Here is a 17,673-nt window from a genome sequence, read left to right as displayed (position 1 = left end):
TCACTCTTGTTACCCAGGCTGGAGTGCAATGGCGCGATATCGGCTCACCGCAACCTCCGCCTTCTGGCTTCAAGCAATTCTCCTGCCTCAGCCTCCTGAGTACCTGAGACTACAGGCATGTGCCACCATGCCCAGCTAATTTTTGTATTTTTAGTAGAGACGGGGTTTCACCATGTTGACCAGGATGGTCTCGATTTCTGCACCTGGTGATCCCACCCGCCTCAGCCTCCCAAAGTGCTGGGATTATAGGTGTGACCCACCGTGCCTGCACAGGAAATTTAAAGATACTCTTTCTAGTTTACTACTCTAGAACCCTTCATTAAGCCTGAAATTTGGATGTAGGTTTATTTTGGGTATTTTTTAAATGGTGTAAGAAAGCACCTCAACATTTAATAGCTTTAAAAAACAATTGTTTTTTTTATAATTTCTCTTGGTTCCAGGGGTAGCTGAGCTTAGCTAGGCAGTTCTTACTCAGGGTCTCTTGTACAGTTGTAATCAGACAGTGACTAAGTATGGAACCACTTCACAGGTTTCCTTACTCCGGTGTCTGATGCCAGAGCTGGGAAGGCTCAAACACCTGGGGGTTGGTACAGGCATCTGAGGCATCTCTGTGTGATCTTCCTATGTGATCTCTCCAACATAGTGGCTGTAGAGTAGCCAGACTTCTTGGGTGATAACTTGGAGTTTCAGAGGTGCATCCTGAGAGAGACGGGGTAAGGGGGTGGCCCATCTCTGTCTGGAGTCTTGTCATCTCTGTCAGACAGACAGAGAGAGCATGCCAGGTGAAAGATTTATCATCTTTTATTTGCTAGTCTCAGATGTCATGTTGTGCCACTTCCACAGAACTCCATGAGTTGAGACAGCCACAAAGGCCCATTCACTTTCAAGGGATGGTGACACAGACTCCCCCTCTAATTGGGAGGGTGAGTCAGGGATTACAGAGTGATACTAACAGAGGGAGTCTGGGATTACAGAGTGATACTAACTGAGGTAGTATCAGCGTTCTGGAAGAGTGTGTGGGGATGGGAAATACCATCTTTGGAATATACTGTCTGCTGTAGGGCTCTCTGTGTGATTGCTACTTAATCTCAGGATAGCCTTGAATAAGTAACATAACCTTGAATTTCAGTTTTCTTACAAAATATAAATGTGTCAGTCAGCTATTGCTACAGTATTTCTGCATAGCACACCATTCCAAAACTCAGTGATATACAATGATAAGCATTTATTTGTTGCTCGTGTACCTCTGAGTATTTGCGATTGAGTGACTTAGATTCAGCTCAGCTCAGCTCATCTCCGAGCTGCTTGTTTGTTGGGTTCAGATCTGCAGCATGTGTCTTTCTGCCATCTTGGACCAGCTGGTCGAGGTATATTCTCCTTATGACTTAAGGGACGAATTTAAGGGGCAAGAGAAACAGCATAAATATGTTTAACCTTCTCTTCCTCTCAGATGAGCTAATACCTCATTCGCCTTTGAAGCAAGTCACGTATCCAAGTTCAGCTCCAAGTTCAGCGTCACTCGTGTAGGGAAGTATCTTCTTTGTATTTTTTTTCTTTCTTTTTTTTTTTTTTTTGAGACACAGTCTTGCTCTGTTGCCCAGGCTGGAGTGCAGTGATGCTATCTTGGCTCACTGCAGCCTCTGCCTCCCAGGTTCAAGCAGTTCTGTGTCAGCCTCCCAAGTAGCTGGGATTACAGGCACACACCACCATACCCAGTTAATTTTTGTACTTTTAGTAGAGCTAGTGTTTCACCATGTTGGCCAGGCTGGTCTCGAACTCCTGACTGCAAATAATCTGCCCACCTTAGCCTTCCAAAGAGCTGAGATTGCAGGCATGAGCCACTGTACCTGGCCTGTTTTAAAAAAAAACAAACTTGTCAGGGCACTACAAAAGAGGCCACTGCAGCCGGCCGTAATAGACTGAATTTAAACCACATTCCTTAGGTGTTTTTGTTAACCTGGCAAGCCTAGGCAGGGATTAGACATTTCTTCTCTCTATCAGGTACTATAAATACCTTTATTTGATCCTTTAGGACTCAGTTTTAGTGAAGATAATTTTTTCAGATTTGAAATTAGACAGAATTCTCAGTCATGTTCCTTTCATCCATTCCCAAATTATTGCTAATTTAGCCTGTTTTAAGGGATTTTGTTTCATCTTTGGGTTGTTTTGGATATAGAATAGGACCCTTCTGCAGAGTCTTCTCAATTTTTTTTTTTAAACTCTTGCTTTTCTCTTTGAAATAATGCTACCCTAAGGATTATTTCCCAATTTTATTGCCCATATTCCTGATATTCCATCTCTGCATCTCAGCTTTCACTGGGCCTTTAGCTCTGAGTGCTAATCTGCTTGTGGGGTGCAGTGTGAGGTCCTTTTTCAGCTTTCACGTCAGTAACCCAGCATGCAGATTTAGTAGTGACCACCCGAGTGTGTTTCATGCTGACAAGTCATGGAGAGGATTTTAGGGAGATAAAATTTATACACGTTGTTGTTTCACTTGTTAATTTTAGCGAGGGAAAATGTCTTCATTGAAAGTTAACTGTAGTAAACTTTTATCATAAAGCTGAACATCCAGAATTTATTGAAAGCCCAGTGGATCTTTTTCTAGTTGTCTTTATTCCCTTTTCTAGTTTGTTTCTTTCTCTTTATTCTTCTTGCAAACTTTATGTCTTTTTCCTTGGCACAGGGTGACTAAGGAAGTGGATGCTACATCTAAAGAGGCCAAATCCTTCTTCAAGCAGAATGAGAAAGAAAAACCACAGGCTAATGTCCCTTCAGCTCCACCATCACTCCCTGCCGGGTCAGGGTGAGTATTTGAATCTCAGTCCCAGATGTACTTCGCACATTGGAGAAGCTTTCAGTGCAAATACCTGCTTTCACTGCAGAGCAGACTTCTTCCCTGAGAGAGAGAATTATGATGCTGCTTTGCCTTTGCTGAAGTATTTACCAGAATGGAAGATGCAAAGGAGAATTAGCCATAGCTTTCTCAGGAGGATTGCTTGAGCCCAGGAGTTTGTGACCAGTCTGGGCAATACAGTAGGACCCTGTCTCTACAAAAAAAAAAAATTAACCGGGTATGGTGGCTTGCACCTATGTCCCAGCTACTGTGGAGGCTGAGGCAGGAGTATCACTTGAGCCCAGGAGGTTGAGGCTGCGGTGATTGTGCCACTGTACTCCAGCCTGTGTGACAGAGAGAGATCCTGTCTCTTTAAAGAAAAAGAAAAGAAAATTAGCTATAGCTTTCTCATTGGATGCCTAAAAGAACTCCTAGTTTGTAGTAATTGAACAAACACAAAGCTGAACATGTAAATTTTACATTTAAAAGTGATACTTTTTGAATGAAAATATCAGCATTCATCAGAACTTTTCATGAAGATTTGGGTTGAATACTCACTCTCATCCCCCAGGATCTCAGAGGAACATAAAAAGATCAAAGAAGATTTACAAATAGTTTTCTTAACACATTGTCAGGAACTTAATAGTTTTCTCCCTTCATATTTTCCATATTACTTGAGTTATTTTTAGCTGAAGGCTAGAATTCTTTCTTTTTGGAAGAGGCAAAAATTCTTTTCTTCTTAACCTAAATGTGAGAAGTAAAGCGTTACACTAAATAAGGAAGGCTTAAGACTGTTGCCTACAGGGAAATGAACATAGACCCACACCATGGATAGCCCTGACTACCCATCTGACTCCTGTGGGGGGTTCTGCATAGTCTTCTACACTGGCTTCTGTGACCCTTCAGTCAGAGATTGTCCCCTCTTCCTTCTCTCCTCAAGCATACCTGTCATTGCTATGAACAGTAAAGTTTTGTTTTACATTTTTTAAAAAAGCGTTGATTTTCCTGTTGGAGCATGAGCTTTTTTAGGGCAGGCCTTCCCCATCTTTGCAGGCCTTCCCCATCTTTGCAGCCCTGGCTGTAAACAACATTTATACTAGTTTACTCTCTTAGGTTGCATTTATCCAGAAACAGATCCTGAGATAAAGATTTAAGCGCATGTCATTTATGTGAGAGATGAATCCAGGAAGCCCCAGTAGAGAGGGTGCAAGAGAGGAAAGAAGCCAGTAAAGGGTGAGTTATCAAGCAGATGACTGCTGGTGGTAGCTGGCACTCATTCCTACTGGGAAGAACACAGTGAGGGCCGAGGAGGGTGGGATGTTTAACCTCTAGTGCCCAGCTGACATTGGCTCAGAGCTGCTTTGGCACAATTTTTGCCCTCTGCCCTCAGGCTATGAGCTGCAGGTGCTTTGTAGTAAGATGCAGCTGTCAGCATATACCATGGCAAAGAATGGCAGGATGTGTGGATCGGACCACTTCCTCATCTGTTACATCTTTATCTGCTCCATACTCAGGGTGTTTCTCTCCCGCTGAGCAGAAGTCATGTACTAGTTACACAAAAACACGAGGAGGAAGAGGATTTTGCTGCTTGCTACCACAGTAGAAATGACATAAAATCAAATGAAGGCAGCTGTAGAACAGAATTCTCCAGACCTGGCCCTGTTAATACTCTAGGCAAGTACTTTGCAAGCTGTGGTTTCCAATAATCAGTTAAGAGAAAATAGCAGAGCACACCACTTGTTGTAAGAGTAGATGCTGTTTTCCAGCCTGGCCAACATGGTGAAACCCCGTGTCTACTCAAAATTGAAAAATTAGCCGGGCATGATGGCGCTTGCCTGTAATCCCAGCTACCCAGGAGGCTGAGGCAGCAAAATCGCTTGAACCCGGGAGGCATGGGTTGTAGTGAGCTGAGATTGCACCACTGCACTCCCACCTGAGGAAAAACAAGAGTAAATACTGTTTTACAGAATTTTTATTTCAGTTACTGATGTGTTTATACTGGGTAACAAGCTATTTAGGATTTTTAAAATTTGAAGCTATAGGCTGAAACAACATGTTTTTAGCTTTAGATTTATTGTATTGTTTGGAGGGGGTTCTCTTTAGACCAGTAGCTTTCAAACTTCCTTGACTGCCACCCATCGTAAGGAATACATTTTACGTTATACCCTAGTACATCTGTAAAAATAGTTATGTAAAAAGGTGAGCTAAAAATTTGGTGAAATCTTTACCCTTACTATGTATAATATGCTCTGATTTTCTGTTTTACATTATTGTATATAGATGTGTCATTTAAAAAACTGTTTTGACCTGCTGAATTGGTTTCACAATCAACTGCAACCTGAATTTGACAAATACTGCTCTAGACTACGTATGGAATTAGCCTTCAGCAGGCGATTACGAGTTGCCAGGTTTGTATCTGGTATTATTACAGTGTTTCTTGCACTTATTAAAAGTATCACTATGAAAGTTACCTCTGGGTATAACTACCAGATGGAAGGAAATAAAGGTAAAGAAGCTCTTCTTAGGTTTCTGGTTAGTTTCAGCTAACATTATTGTTATTATTTTTTTTTCTTTTGAGACGGAGTTTCGCTCTTATTACCCAGGCTGGAGTGCAATGGCGCGATCTCGGCTCACCGCAGCCTCCGCCTCCCGGGTTCAGGCAATTCTCCTGCCTCAGCCTCCTGAGTAGCTGGGATTACAGGCACGTGCCACCATGCCCAGCTAATTTTTTGTAGTTTTAGTAGAGACGGGGTTTCACCATCTTGACCAGGATGGTCTCGATCTCTTGACCTCGTGATCCACCCGCCTCGGCCTCCCAAAGTGCTGGGATTACAGGCTTGAGCCACCGCGCCCGGCCATAAATTTTTATTTATTTATTTATTTTTGACAGAGTCTTGCTCTGTTGCCAGGCTGGAGTGCAGTGGCACAATCTTGGCTCACTGCAACCTCTACCTCTCTGATTCAAGAGATTCTCCTGCCTCAGCCTCCTGAGTAGCTGGGACTACAGGTGTGCACCATCACGCCCAGATAATTTTTGTATTTTTAGTAGAGATGGGGTTTCACCGTATTGGCCAGGATGGTCTCAATCTCTTGACCTCATGATCCCACCTCGGCCTCCCAAAGTGCTGGGATTATAGGCGTGAGCCACCGCGCCTGGCTAGCTAACACTGTTTTCACTTCTAGTTTCCATGGATATTTCTTCTTAAATAATCCCTGTTGATGCTTAGAGATTCTATTTGGAAACCGTGTATTTCAGAAAATACTCTTTGTTACTATAATTATAAAAATAACTAGAGAATAGAGAATGGCAGCTTAAAATCAGCTTATTTCCATGCCTGACTTTTTTTTTTGAGACAGAGTTTCGCTCTTGTTGCCCAGGCGGGAGTGCAATGGCATAATCTCAGCTCACCACAACCTCTGCCCCTCCCACCCCCCACCCCGGGTTCAAGCAATTCCCCTGCCTTAGCCTCCTCAGTAGCTGGGATTACAGGCATGTGCCACCACACCTGGCTAATTCTGTATTTTTAGTAGAGACGTGGTTTCTCCATATTGGTCAGGCTGGTCTCAAACTCCCGACCTCAGGTGATTCGCCTCCCAAAGTGCTGGGATTACAGGTGTGAGCCACTGTGTCTGGCTGCTAATAGCCTTTTTAGAATAAGAAATCTCTGAGATAATATCTTTATTTGGGAGACCCAGCAGGAAATAGATGGCATTCTCAAATGTGATACTTCAAGGAGAGTTAATACTCACAAAGTGGTGGAAAACCACAGGGATAGAAATATTGTGGCCTCCCTGGGGCTGGTAATAATGAGACTCCATTACCACCCCTAGGCCTGAAAGGGCAAGAGTGGGAGTAGTTAATGGCAGGGGAAGACAGGGTTAGGTGGAATGGACCTCCTGACAGGAGCTGAGACTTCTGTAAAGTGGTGGACTTCCCCCAGGAGGAAGCCAAGGGAATGAATACCCAGATCTGTTTCTTCTCTCTCTGCAGTTTCTTAGGGGCACTCCATTGCCCTCTTATTGAGGCTTATTGAAGAATATTCTGATACTTGTTAAAACCATGAGAATATTTTATCCAAAACTATTGCAGTGATTGTCAAGACCATCTCTAGGGGAGAGAGAGAGGGCTCAACTCCAAATACAACAAAGACAGCTGGGGATTTACAGCAGAATCAGGAGGCAGGTGGTCAGTGGATAGAAAATTACTAAGAGGAGATGTCAAGGATGGGGGATTCTTGCTCAGGGCTGGCTAGTGTGATCAGATATCAAGGGTAAGGGATTCTCTCTAAACTGACTTGGCACAAAATTCTTTCTAAAACTGGGCTGCGCAGGCCCAGCAAGGGCAGGGTCCAATGTCAAGGCTTCATTGAGAAGAGGGCTCAGTGGAGTCTGACTAGTTTGGTTTAAGGAGAGAATCTTCATTGGACTGTCAGTACAGAGCAGCTCCTAGAGCAGAGAGCAATGTGGGAAAAAGTGTGGAGGGAATCTAGGGGCCAACCAGGAGCTATTGCGGGAGCTTTTCAAGCGAAATATTTTTCGGTGGAGTAATGAATGCTGACTCCCTTATAAACGGAATAAAGTGAAATTTGACCAAAATCAGTTTCTTTGAAAGCCCTGATAGAACATAACACATTACAAGGATATGTCTGCCAAGTGCCTGAGTAAAAGTCCTCAGAGTTTTACAGGAAAATATACATGTTTGGCCAGACATGGTGGCTCATGTCTGTAATCCCAGCACTGTGGGAGGCTGAGTTGGGCAGATCACAAGGTCAGGAGTTCGAGCCCAGCCTGACCAACATGGTGAAACCCCATCTCTACTAAAAATAGAAAAATTAGCTGGGCGTGGTGGCACACACCTGTAATTCCAGCTTCTCAAGAGGCTGAGGCAGGAGAATCGCTTGAACCTGGGAGGCAGAGGTTGCAGTGATCCAAGATCGCACCACTGCACCAAGACAGCAAGGCTTTGTTTCAAAAAATAAAGAATGAAAATGTACGTGTTTAATTATGATACTGTGAACCTTGGATTTCTAAATAAATCCAGAATGACCTTCAAGGTTGGTATGCTCATTTTTATGAAATGTATCTCAAAAAGCTTTACAATTACAATTGTGCTTGGGAAAAGATGGGGCCAGGAGGAATTCAGCTGATCTGGGGTATCTGAGCAGGCACATTTTATCATTTCAAATATTAGTATCTGCCAACAGTGAATAGAAAGTCTTTTTTTTTTTTTTGAGATGGAGTCTTGCTCTTTTGCCCAGGCTGAAGTGTAGTGGCACAATGTCGGTTCAGTGCAGCCTCCACTTCCTGGGTTCAAGCAGTTCTCTGCCTCAGCCTCTGAGTAGCTGGGATTACAGGTACCTGCCACCACACCCAGCTAATGTTTTGTATTTTTAGTAGAGACAGGGGCTTCACCATCTTGGCCAGGCCGGTTTTGAACTACTGACCTTGTGATCCACCAGCCTCAGCCTCCCAAAGTACTGGGATTACAGGCGTGAGCCACTGCGCCTAGCCAGAAAGTCTTTTCAAGGGAAGGATCTACAGGAGTAATCTAATATATTAAAAGAAAATTAATGTCATCAAAATTTTTTCCCACAGACTTTTTTCATTTTGGGAGCTACTTCAGTTTATAGAAATTGTCCTGCAGAAACACTTTATTTGTTTATTTTCCTCTCTCTAAACAGATTTAAGCAGTACAAGAAAATCAGAGCAGGAGAGTAAAACATCCTGTCCCACATCTTTTGCTAAGATAAGCACAGATTCAGAAATAAGAACAGATTTAGAGGAGCAGATGTTTGTAACTGAAAATGCATTTCCTCTATGTGTTTAAAATAGCACACTGCTTAGGCTATAAAAAGCCAAAGTTTATGTTTTGGGAATGGAATAAGCCCAAGTTTAATTAGAGGCAGGAATCAGACTACAAAAATTACTCTCCTACATTTGGTAGTAGAAAGCACAAAGCTTAGCGTGTCTAAATTCCCATGGTCTTTTCATTCCACGCTCTTGATCTGCCTCTCCCCTCACTCCCCAGACCTTACTACCAGTACTGTAGCTGCTCGCGTCCAGTTTTTTCAGCCTTTCCTGGTATCTGGCTGGCCAGCCTTCAACCCCACATTTGCTACCTGTTTTCAAGCCAACATTTACTATTTACTTCATTCCAACAGCAGTCCACCATCAGTGTCATTAAAATTTGTGATCCTACCCATAGACATTGGCTTGTTTAAGGGCCTACTGTTTAGTTGCCTCCTTATAGATTGAGAATGACCTAAAGCAATATAACTTAAGAGTGAAAGACATCATTTTCCCATGTAGTTTTAGCCTTGTCTTCTTGATCTATGGAATGAAAAAAAAGAAAGCCTTAATGTTGAGTCTCAAACAACATCAGAGGTAATATAAGTGTGGCAATGTTTTCTCCAAAGATAGATGACACAGAATCCCTCACAGTGCCATATTGAAGATACAAGACCCAGACTAAAGACTGAGAAGTCAGTAATGCTGACCGCTGTGGTTTGTCAAAATTCGGTGTATGTAATCAGTCCCCAGGAACCTTTGGTTTGTTCAGCAGAGTCTTCCTGTCTGAGGAGTTAACGGGGTGATCTCTCCCAATCCCCTCATTTGACGAATATTTAAAACTCTGGAAAGTTGACATGAAAATCTGGATTACTGGCTTTTCTTGAGGAATGAACATTTCTGCCACTACCCTCCCTCTTCATCTGTGACAGCACTGGGGTGTCACACAGTAGATGGGATTTGCTCTTTTGTGGTCCCTACTCGGTGGCTTTACTCATTTATTTTACCTGCATGGTTCCTGTAGGCAACTGCTTTTCCCACTCTAGGGTCACATGTTTCCCTTCGATGACCATGTTAATTTCCTCTGGGAAACAATTTGTTCTTTAGATTAAATACCAAATATACTATCTTCTCAGATTACAGGTTAAATATTCTTTACCCTTTTTGAAAGAATAAATAAATCCTATTTATTGACTACTTTGCCACATTTAAGGCACAATGCTAAATGTTTTACATGTGTTATTTCACTTAACCCGCATAAACATTCCAAGAGGTAGGCCCTAACTTTCTGCCCATTTCACAGATGAGGACACTGACACTCGGAGAGGCACCCTTAACTTGTTAAAGTTACATGGTTGATGATTGATCGAGCTCAGATTGCAGCCCAAATCTATTTGAGACCAAAGCCTGGTCTCTCAGCCACTTTGCTGTTGCCACTGCTTTTTCTTATCCTCCTGATCTGCGGTTTTTGTTAAAAGAGCCTCTTTCCAGTTTTGTAACTGATGAGGAACTCTTCAAAAGGTATTTTGTTATTTTTGAAGAAAGTAAGAGGACTGTTTCCCCCTTTTTTCTTTGTAAGCATTTTCCTCATTAATCCATAACCATTTTCTGTGCTTCTGTATCATTCGTGTCTCATGAAAGTGAAGGTCTAACACATTTTAAAAAATGAGTTCCAGGTGTGTTTGTACATTCATACCTGTCAGCAACAACTGTAGACAAGATGTGATGTGGGAATAATGGCTATTACTGTTTCTGTAGGTAATCAACTCCTACTGAGGTCTGAATCCTACACTGTGGGCAACTTATATGTTGACAGAGAGCCAGGTAGGAGATATCTTTGCCTAGCTCATGTCAAGTGCATTTCTTCTGGCAGCTTTTGTTCCAGGATAGGACTGGCTAGAAATAGCTTTTAATAGGATATTTCAGGAACTAATGGTGACAATGGAAATGATTGATTTTGGCAGCCCTGGTGGTACTGTTACTTCAGAAAGACGTGATTTGTGTAGAAGCAAGAATATCCTGTACCTGACTTTCACCTTCATGTTCTTCAGTGGATGCTAATACCCTGCTTCATTTGTTTTTAACTTATTCTTAATTTGTTTTTAAATAAACCTTTATAGGTATTGCAGGTACAGAGTAAATGGATTAGAAATTGAATAAGGAAAATAATATTTAAAAGATTTTCTCATGAATATTTGGAGTATTTTGAATCTATTAAAGGCAGTTTCATTCACATCTTAATTCAAAGCTATTATTCCTGGCTAAGCTAGTAACTGAGATAAGTATGAATGGAAAGTCTAGTGTTATCCTTTTGGAAGAGGAGAGGATATCTGATAATTTTGATCATGAAATAAAGTCCTTGCCAATGTGAGCATCTGAATGAGACTCCAAACATAGAAAAGATTTTTGTTTTTTGGGATGGAGTCTTGCTCTGTCGCCAGGCTGGAGTGCATTGTTGACATCTCAGCTCACTGCAGCCTTCACCTCTCAGGTTCAAGTGATCCTCCTGATTTGGCCTCCCGGGTAGCTGGAATTACAGGCGCCCACTACCTTGCCTGGCTAATTTTTGTATTTTTGGTAGAGACGGGGTTTCACCATGTTGGCCAAGCTGGTTTCAAACTCCTGACCTCAAGCAATCCACCTGCCTCGGCCTCCTAAAGTGCTTGGATTGTAGGCATGAGCTGCTGTGCCCGGCCAAAAAGGTTTCAAAGCAAAAACTTTTTTCATTTGTGGTCACCGGGATGATGTAACCTCTGTGAGTTTGGACTGAATACCTACAGCAAGTACCCTGAACCTAGGAATTACCTATAGTGATTTTCAAGGTTGCCTGGAGTTAAATAAATTCTAGTGTTCTTAGAAAATTCTGTGAAGAGATGAAGTTTATTACACACAGCAGCCTTTTTCCTTTGCTCTTAGCCTCAAATTATAGTGCCAACAAGTTTCAAAACTGTGATTTTAAGAGACAGATGTTTATCAGGATCACAATTTTTTTTTTTTTTAATTTTACTTTAAGTTCCAAGATACATGTGCAGAACATGCAGGTTTGTTACCTAGAAATACATGTGCCATGGTGGTTTGCTAGGATCAAAGACTTTTAAAACTTCATATTGTCATATTCCTGTATCCGTGGTTGTGCCACATTCTCTTGGTGTGAAAAATGAGTAACTTTAGGTGCGTCTTGGATGTGTACAGAATAGAATAATAGAATAGGTAATGTGAAGTTATGATAGTCATAAAAGTTACTTAGTATGATGGTATAAATTGATTTGGGAACAAGGATGTGAAGACCTTCATTTAAAAAGATGATTATGATACCCTAGAAATGAAGTGAAAATACTTTGGTTAACTTTAAAATAGTAGTTTATTATTGTTTCATAGGGCTTTAACTTCGTTTAGTGTACACTAGAGGGCAGAATTCCCCCTGAAAAGTTAGCCTGTCTTTGGCAAGATCCCAGGAAGCATTAAGAAGCGTTCTTAAGATTGGGTATACAAAAGAGTGCTGTACATTTTTCTTCGCCTAATTAGATTAGTCTCTTGCTATGAGATTTCTATGTACTGTGCAGTTTCTACTTTTTCCCTGTATTAGAATTTACTTTTTTCAGCTCTACCATTATGTTTAGAAAGTGAGAAATGATTTTTCTTCTCTCATTTTTTTCCTTGGGATACAAAAACCTTTTTTGTTGTTTTGGTTTTTTTTTTTAATTATAAATAAGAAAGTAAAAATGACCTGTAGTCTCACCACTTAAATTTTTTCAGAGAGAAGACAGTGAAAGTTCCTTTTTGCCTGTCCGATTTTTAATTCTCATCCCTAGAAGCTGATAGCTGTTAACTGATGATCAGTTTTGTGTCCATCCTTCCCTGTGTTATGCTAATGTATTGTATTGACATATATTAATGTTAGTCACAAGACTCCCCATTCATAGTTATCTCAGTTACCAGCTTGGCCTGGAATACTATCTTTGAATCAAGAATGTGAATGAAATTGCCTTTAATAGATTTAAAATATTCCAGGTATTCATGGGAAAATCTTTTAAAAATTATTTTCCTTATTCAGTTTCTAATCTATTTACTCTGTACTTGCAATACATACCTATCAAGGTTTATTTAAAAATAAATTAAGAATAAGTTAAAATTAATGAGTAGGAAAAACTATATATACATATATATTGTGTGTGTGTATATACATATATATATGTATTGCATTCGTATATAATTAAAAGTGGACCTACCCTGTCTGTATTAGTCTGCTGTGTGTGTGTGTATGTGTGTGTGTGTGTATTTTTAATTTCTTCTTGTAACTTATATTTTTACTTAACAGTCTATCTTGGGCATCTCTCCAGGTTCAATATAAACATCTACATTTTTTTATGTCTGCCTGGTACTCCATTTTGTGACTGTTCCATAATTTGAGTGCTCTTTCTCTTATTGAGGAACATTTACTAGTTTTCCAAATTTTACAGTTAATGATTCTGTGGTAATCCTTACACATGTGTTTTTTTATGTTCTCATGCTGTTATTTCTGAAGGACAGAATTTTAGAAGTGGGATTGCTGGGTCGTTGGGTAAGTGCATCTTAAATTCTAATAGGTGCTGCTAAACAGGCAATAGCGATTTGAAGTCATGCTAATATTATGTGAGAAGACCAGTTTTCATGCAGTTACCAATGTGTATTTATCTGGGTTTTCTCCACGATCATTGTAGTAGCCGTATCTTCATATCCTGCTGGTTTGTGTGGTGGTTTAAAATTTTTTTCTCTTGCTTTTTTCTTTATGAGACAGAATCTTGCTGTGTCATCCCAGCTGAAGGGCAGTGGTGGGATCTCGGCTCACTGCAACCCCTGTCTCCTGAGTTGAAACAATTCTCCTGCCTCAGGCATGTGCCACCATGCCCTGCAAATTTTTGTATTTTTAATAGAGACGGGGTTTTGCCATGTTGGTCAGACTGGCCTCCTGAGCTCAGGTGTTACACCCACCTTAGCCTTCCAAAGTGCTGGGATTACAGGCGTGAGCCACCATGCCCAGCCAAAATTTTTCCTCTTTTGAAGACTATTACCAAAACAGACTTTTTATTAAACTAATACTATTTTATGCCTTTGTCAAATGTTACAGAATGAATAAATTAAGGTTTACATATTCCCGTAGGTAGTTCCCATATTGTATCAAATTATTGAAGTTTATTAATCCTCAGTTTAAGAGATCAAGTAAAAAAAAATATGGCTTTTATAAACGCTGAGATAAATTGTGAGCCCAATTTGGGGCTGTATCTTATTGATCCTTTGAAAATGCTACGTGCGGCTTCTCTCTTAGGTCCTTCATGTTGGAAGGTGCTATTTCAAAATGTTTTAACATTAGGGAAGAATGTCATTCATCCTAATCATAGCAATCAGTGATTTTTATGTTCTGATTAAGTTCTTGTAAAGGCAGCTTGCTGTCATTTCATGAATGGTTCTGATTGTACAGAAAGATTCATATTAGATACTTTAATTTGGATTGAGGAATTTTTCTTTTGGGAGAGGCTGAGCAGCTGTGTTCTAATTATTTTGGTCAAGGATTAAAAATCAGGCTGGTCTGACATCCAGCACTTAACTATATTTCGTTACTTGAATTTTGGATTCTTGCCACAACCCTATTACCCAAAGGAACCTGTGATAAATTTAAGCTGAAATAATTTAATGCTAGGCTAATATTTTCCCATCATTGAGGAACTGGAAGATTCTAAACAAACACTCATCTTTTAGACCTACTAATTCTGGGTGCTTAAGACATAACCTTTTGATTATTAGCATTTCCTTGAATTTGAAATGTAGTACAATTTCAATAGTTGCTAATTTGAGAATGAGCAGGAGAAAGTCATGCTTTGCATTGGCTTCTGCTTTAAACTGAGATCCTGTAGTCCTAGCTGCTTGTGAGATGATCTGCCTGTAGGAAGTGGAAACAAAAGGAGAAGAGTTTTCCCCAGTCGGATAGAGCATGACATGACTTGTTTGGCAAGAAGTGCGAATTAGAAAGATCCAAGGAATATCATGTATAAAACGCTCTTGATCTTGGTCTCTTGGATAGTGTTACTAGCTTCAAAGCAAAAGTTGGAGGAAACGTTTCCTTTGGAACAGTAACCACAAGCATCGTATCTGCTTTTCAGCCATGTTTCTGTGTTGTGCTGTGGGGTTAACTAAATCCAAGGTTTTTTTTTTTTTTTTTTGAGACGGAGTTTCGCTCTTGTTACCCAGGCTGGAGTGCAATGGTGCGATCGTGGCTCACCGCAACCTCCGCCTCCTGGGTTCAGGCAATTCTCCTGCCTCAGCCTCCTGAGTAGCTGGGACTACAGACACGCGCCACCATGCCCAGCTAAATTTTTGTAGTTTTAGTAGAGACGGGTTTCACCATGTTGACCAGGATGGTCTCGATCTCTTGACCTCGTGATCCACCCGCCTCGGCCTCCCAAAGTGCTGGGATTACAGGCTTGAGCCACCGCGCCCGGCCCCTAAATCCAAGTTTTTGATACCGTTTCAGAAAGGCACACTTACTTAGCCTGTGTTGGACCAGTTAGACCTTAATTTCTCAGTTTCGATGTGGTGTAACCACTTTCCTTTTGGGCTAACTTGGGTCGGTTTTGTATTACACAGTATCCTGCAAGCCTAAGCCAGGCAGAATTTCAGCTGTGTAAAGGCTTAGATTATGAAGTATCTACCTGTCTTTATAGAATATATTTTTTAAACCATTTGAAGTAGAACTTTTTTTTAACACCATAATGAAAGCAAAGGATCAGTGTTTTCCAGACATACTAGGGAAGGTCTGTGACAAAGACTTTTTTTGTTGTTGTTAAGAGGCAGGGTTTCACCATGTTGGTCAGGCCGGTCTTAAACTCCTGACTTCAGGTGATCTGCCTGCCTTGGCCTCCCAAAGTGGTGGGATTACAGGCATGAGCCATCACGCCCAGCCGACAGACTTTTATTTTGCTTATATTGTATCGATCACTCAGGAAATTAGTTGGCATTGGAAAATGGAACACAGCTCTCTCTCAATATATTATGTGATCTAATTATGGCACACTGTCTCAGAATACCCCTTCTCGGTAAGACTGGTATGCCTCTGAGCTTTCTTTTTTTCCTTTTGAGACGAGGTTTCACTCCCATCGCCCAGGCTGGAATGCAGTGGTGAGATCTCAGCTCACTATGACCTCTGCTTCCTGGGCTTAAGTGATCCTCCTGCCTCAGCCTCCCATGTAGCCAGGACCACAGGCACGTGCCACTTTGCCTGGCTAATTGCCTCAGAGCTTTCTACCGCTACCTTTTCTATATTTCTTTAGGGTTTTCCCAGGATTCACAGGCCTCTTGTCTTCATGTATCAATAATGTCATCTACTGCTACAGCTCTAACCGTCTTTTCAACGTTGATGATTCTCTCTCTGCTCTGTCCTTTCAGTACTGCCTTTCTCCTGAGCTCCAGACCTATATCTCTTGTTGCTTGCAAGAAATTTATTTTGAATCCTATCGACTCCACAACTGGTCCAGTATTTAACTCATTTTCCCTAAATCCTTCCTTATTACAGAAGTGAAGAAACCAAACCTTTGAAATAAAGTAGCTCGCCAAAGAGAGAGAGCTAGATTCTGAGGCTTCTCTCCGATCTAGTGCTCTCGTCTGCTGGGCCAAAACTGCCTGTGGAATAGTTGGGCCTCAAGCTCAGTGTCACCCTTAGTTCTTCCCTTTCTTGTCTCTCCCCCATCCCCTAACTGTCCAATCCAGTAAGTCCTTTTAACTATACTTTCAAAATGTCTCTAAGTATTCATTCATATCTTCCTCCTCTCATTTTATCTCCACTCTCATTGCCTTTCTCTGGGTCTTATTTTCTTTCTTTTTTATAAATTATTTTAATTTTAATTTTTTTTTATCAAGACAGGGTCTGACCCCAGGCTGGTTTCCATCTCCTGCCTGCAGGCAGTCCTCTTGTGTTGGCCTCAGAAAGTGCTGGGATTACAGGTATGAGCCATCGTACCTGGCCCCGGGTCTTACATTCTGAAGCGTCTTTCTCTATGTAATTAGAATATTTTCTAAAGTCTTTTGAAGGACTTTGACTATTGTAATCATTTCCTAAGTTTACTTAAAGCCTGTAGTCACTCTTCCTCTCTCTATTCTACGTGCCACTGCTGGGGTAATTTGGCAGAGATTTAGCTTAGATCATGTCATATGCCCAAAAATTTTATCTTTGTTACTCATAAGTTTTAGTTGATTGCTAACTCTCAAAAAAGTCCTTCAGTTCATAGTCCATATTTCCTTTCATGTTTAATATGTTTTTACTCTTTAGTAAGGTTTTATCTGTGGTGTGATCTTATATGACCTGGGGCTAAGTTTTTTTTTTTAAAGTGGGGATGAATTTGCTGCTTCCAGATGCTCTGGCCTGGGCCAATTTTTATATTAATTCTTTGGTTTGGAGTGCCTAGAACGTTCAGATATTATAATTGAAAATATAATTTTAAAGCCCAAATCTATGTGGGTTGCAGGCCCAGGGTTCTTTCCTATTCTTGAAAGACCTTTCTTCCTACCCACTACAGCCCAAAGCTTAGATATACTTTCTTGTCTGTTCCCTGGGCTGTTATGTGATTTTTTTTTTTTTTTTTTTCTTTCTAACTCCTTCCTTTCATTGAGGATGCATAGACTTTCCACTTTTCGTCTCAGTTCTAGTTCTCTACCATCTGTAAGCCCAAGACCATTCCTATTATCACATGGCAAATAAAACCCAGACTGGAAGTTATTGAAACTGTCTGCCCCTACCCCACCCTGGCCACTGTAACCACTATATCCTCTCATGTGCTCTACTGTGGTTTTTCAGTTCCTTCTTTGATTCTAACACCCGGGAGTTGCCCTTTCTTTCTTATGAGTTTAGCTATACACTTAATATAATTTTTGGTATATTTTATCTAGTGTTTCTAGGTCTTTATCTGGAAAATGTTTAGGTTATCTTAAGCATCCATCTTGCCTAAATTGGAAGTTCATGGGCATTAAGTGCAGATACCCTATATAGCTTTTTTTTTTCTTTCTTTCTTTCTTTTTTTTTTTTT

The 17,673-nt window shown here is 40.9% G+C and overlaps 1 protein-coding gene across 1 annotated transcript in view; it reads left to right on the top strand.

Annotated features, from left to right (window-relative positions):
• CFDP1 (craniofacial development protein 1) overlaps positions 1-17,673 on the top strand; it is a 136,598-nt gene that overhangs the window by 31,673 nt on the left and 87,252 nt on the right. The window contains exon 5 of the mRNA XM_017530578.1: positions 2,684-2,803. Within this exon, the coding sequence (XP_017386067.1) occupies positions 2,684-2,803 (120 nt within the window). The remainder of the gene's footprint in view (positions 1-2,683; positions 2,804-17,673) is intronic.

Source organism: Cebus imitator, unplaced genomic scaffold (assembly GCF_001604975.1).
Source record: "Cebus imitator isolate Cc_AM_T3 unplaced genomic scaffold, Cebus_imitator-1.0 Scaffold66, whole genome shotgun sequence".
NCBI lineage: Eukaryota > Metazoa > Chordata > Mammalia > Primates > Cebidae > Cebus > Cebus imitator.
The sequence above is the reverse complement of the archived record's forward strand: the minus strand, read 5'-3'. Positions and strand labels throughout refer to the sequence as shown.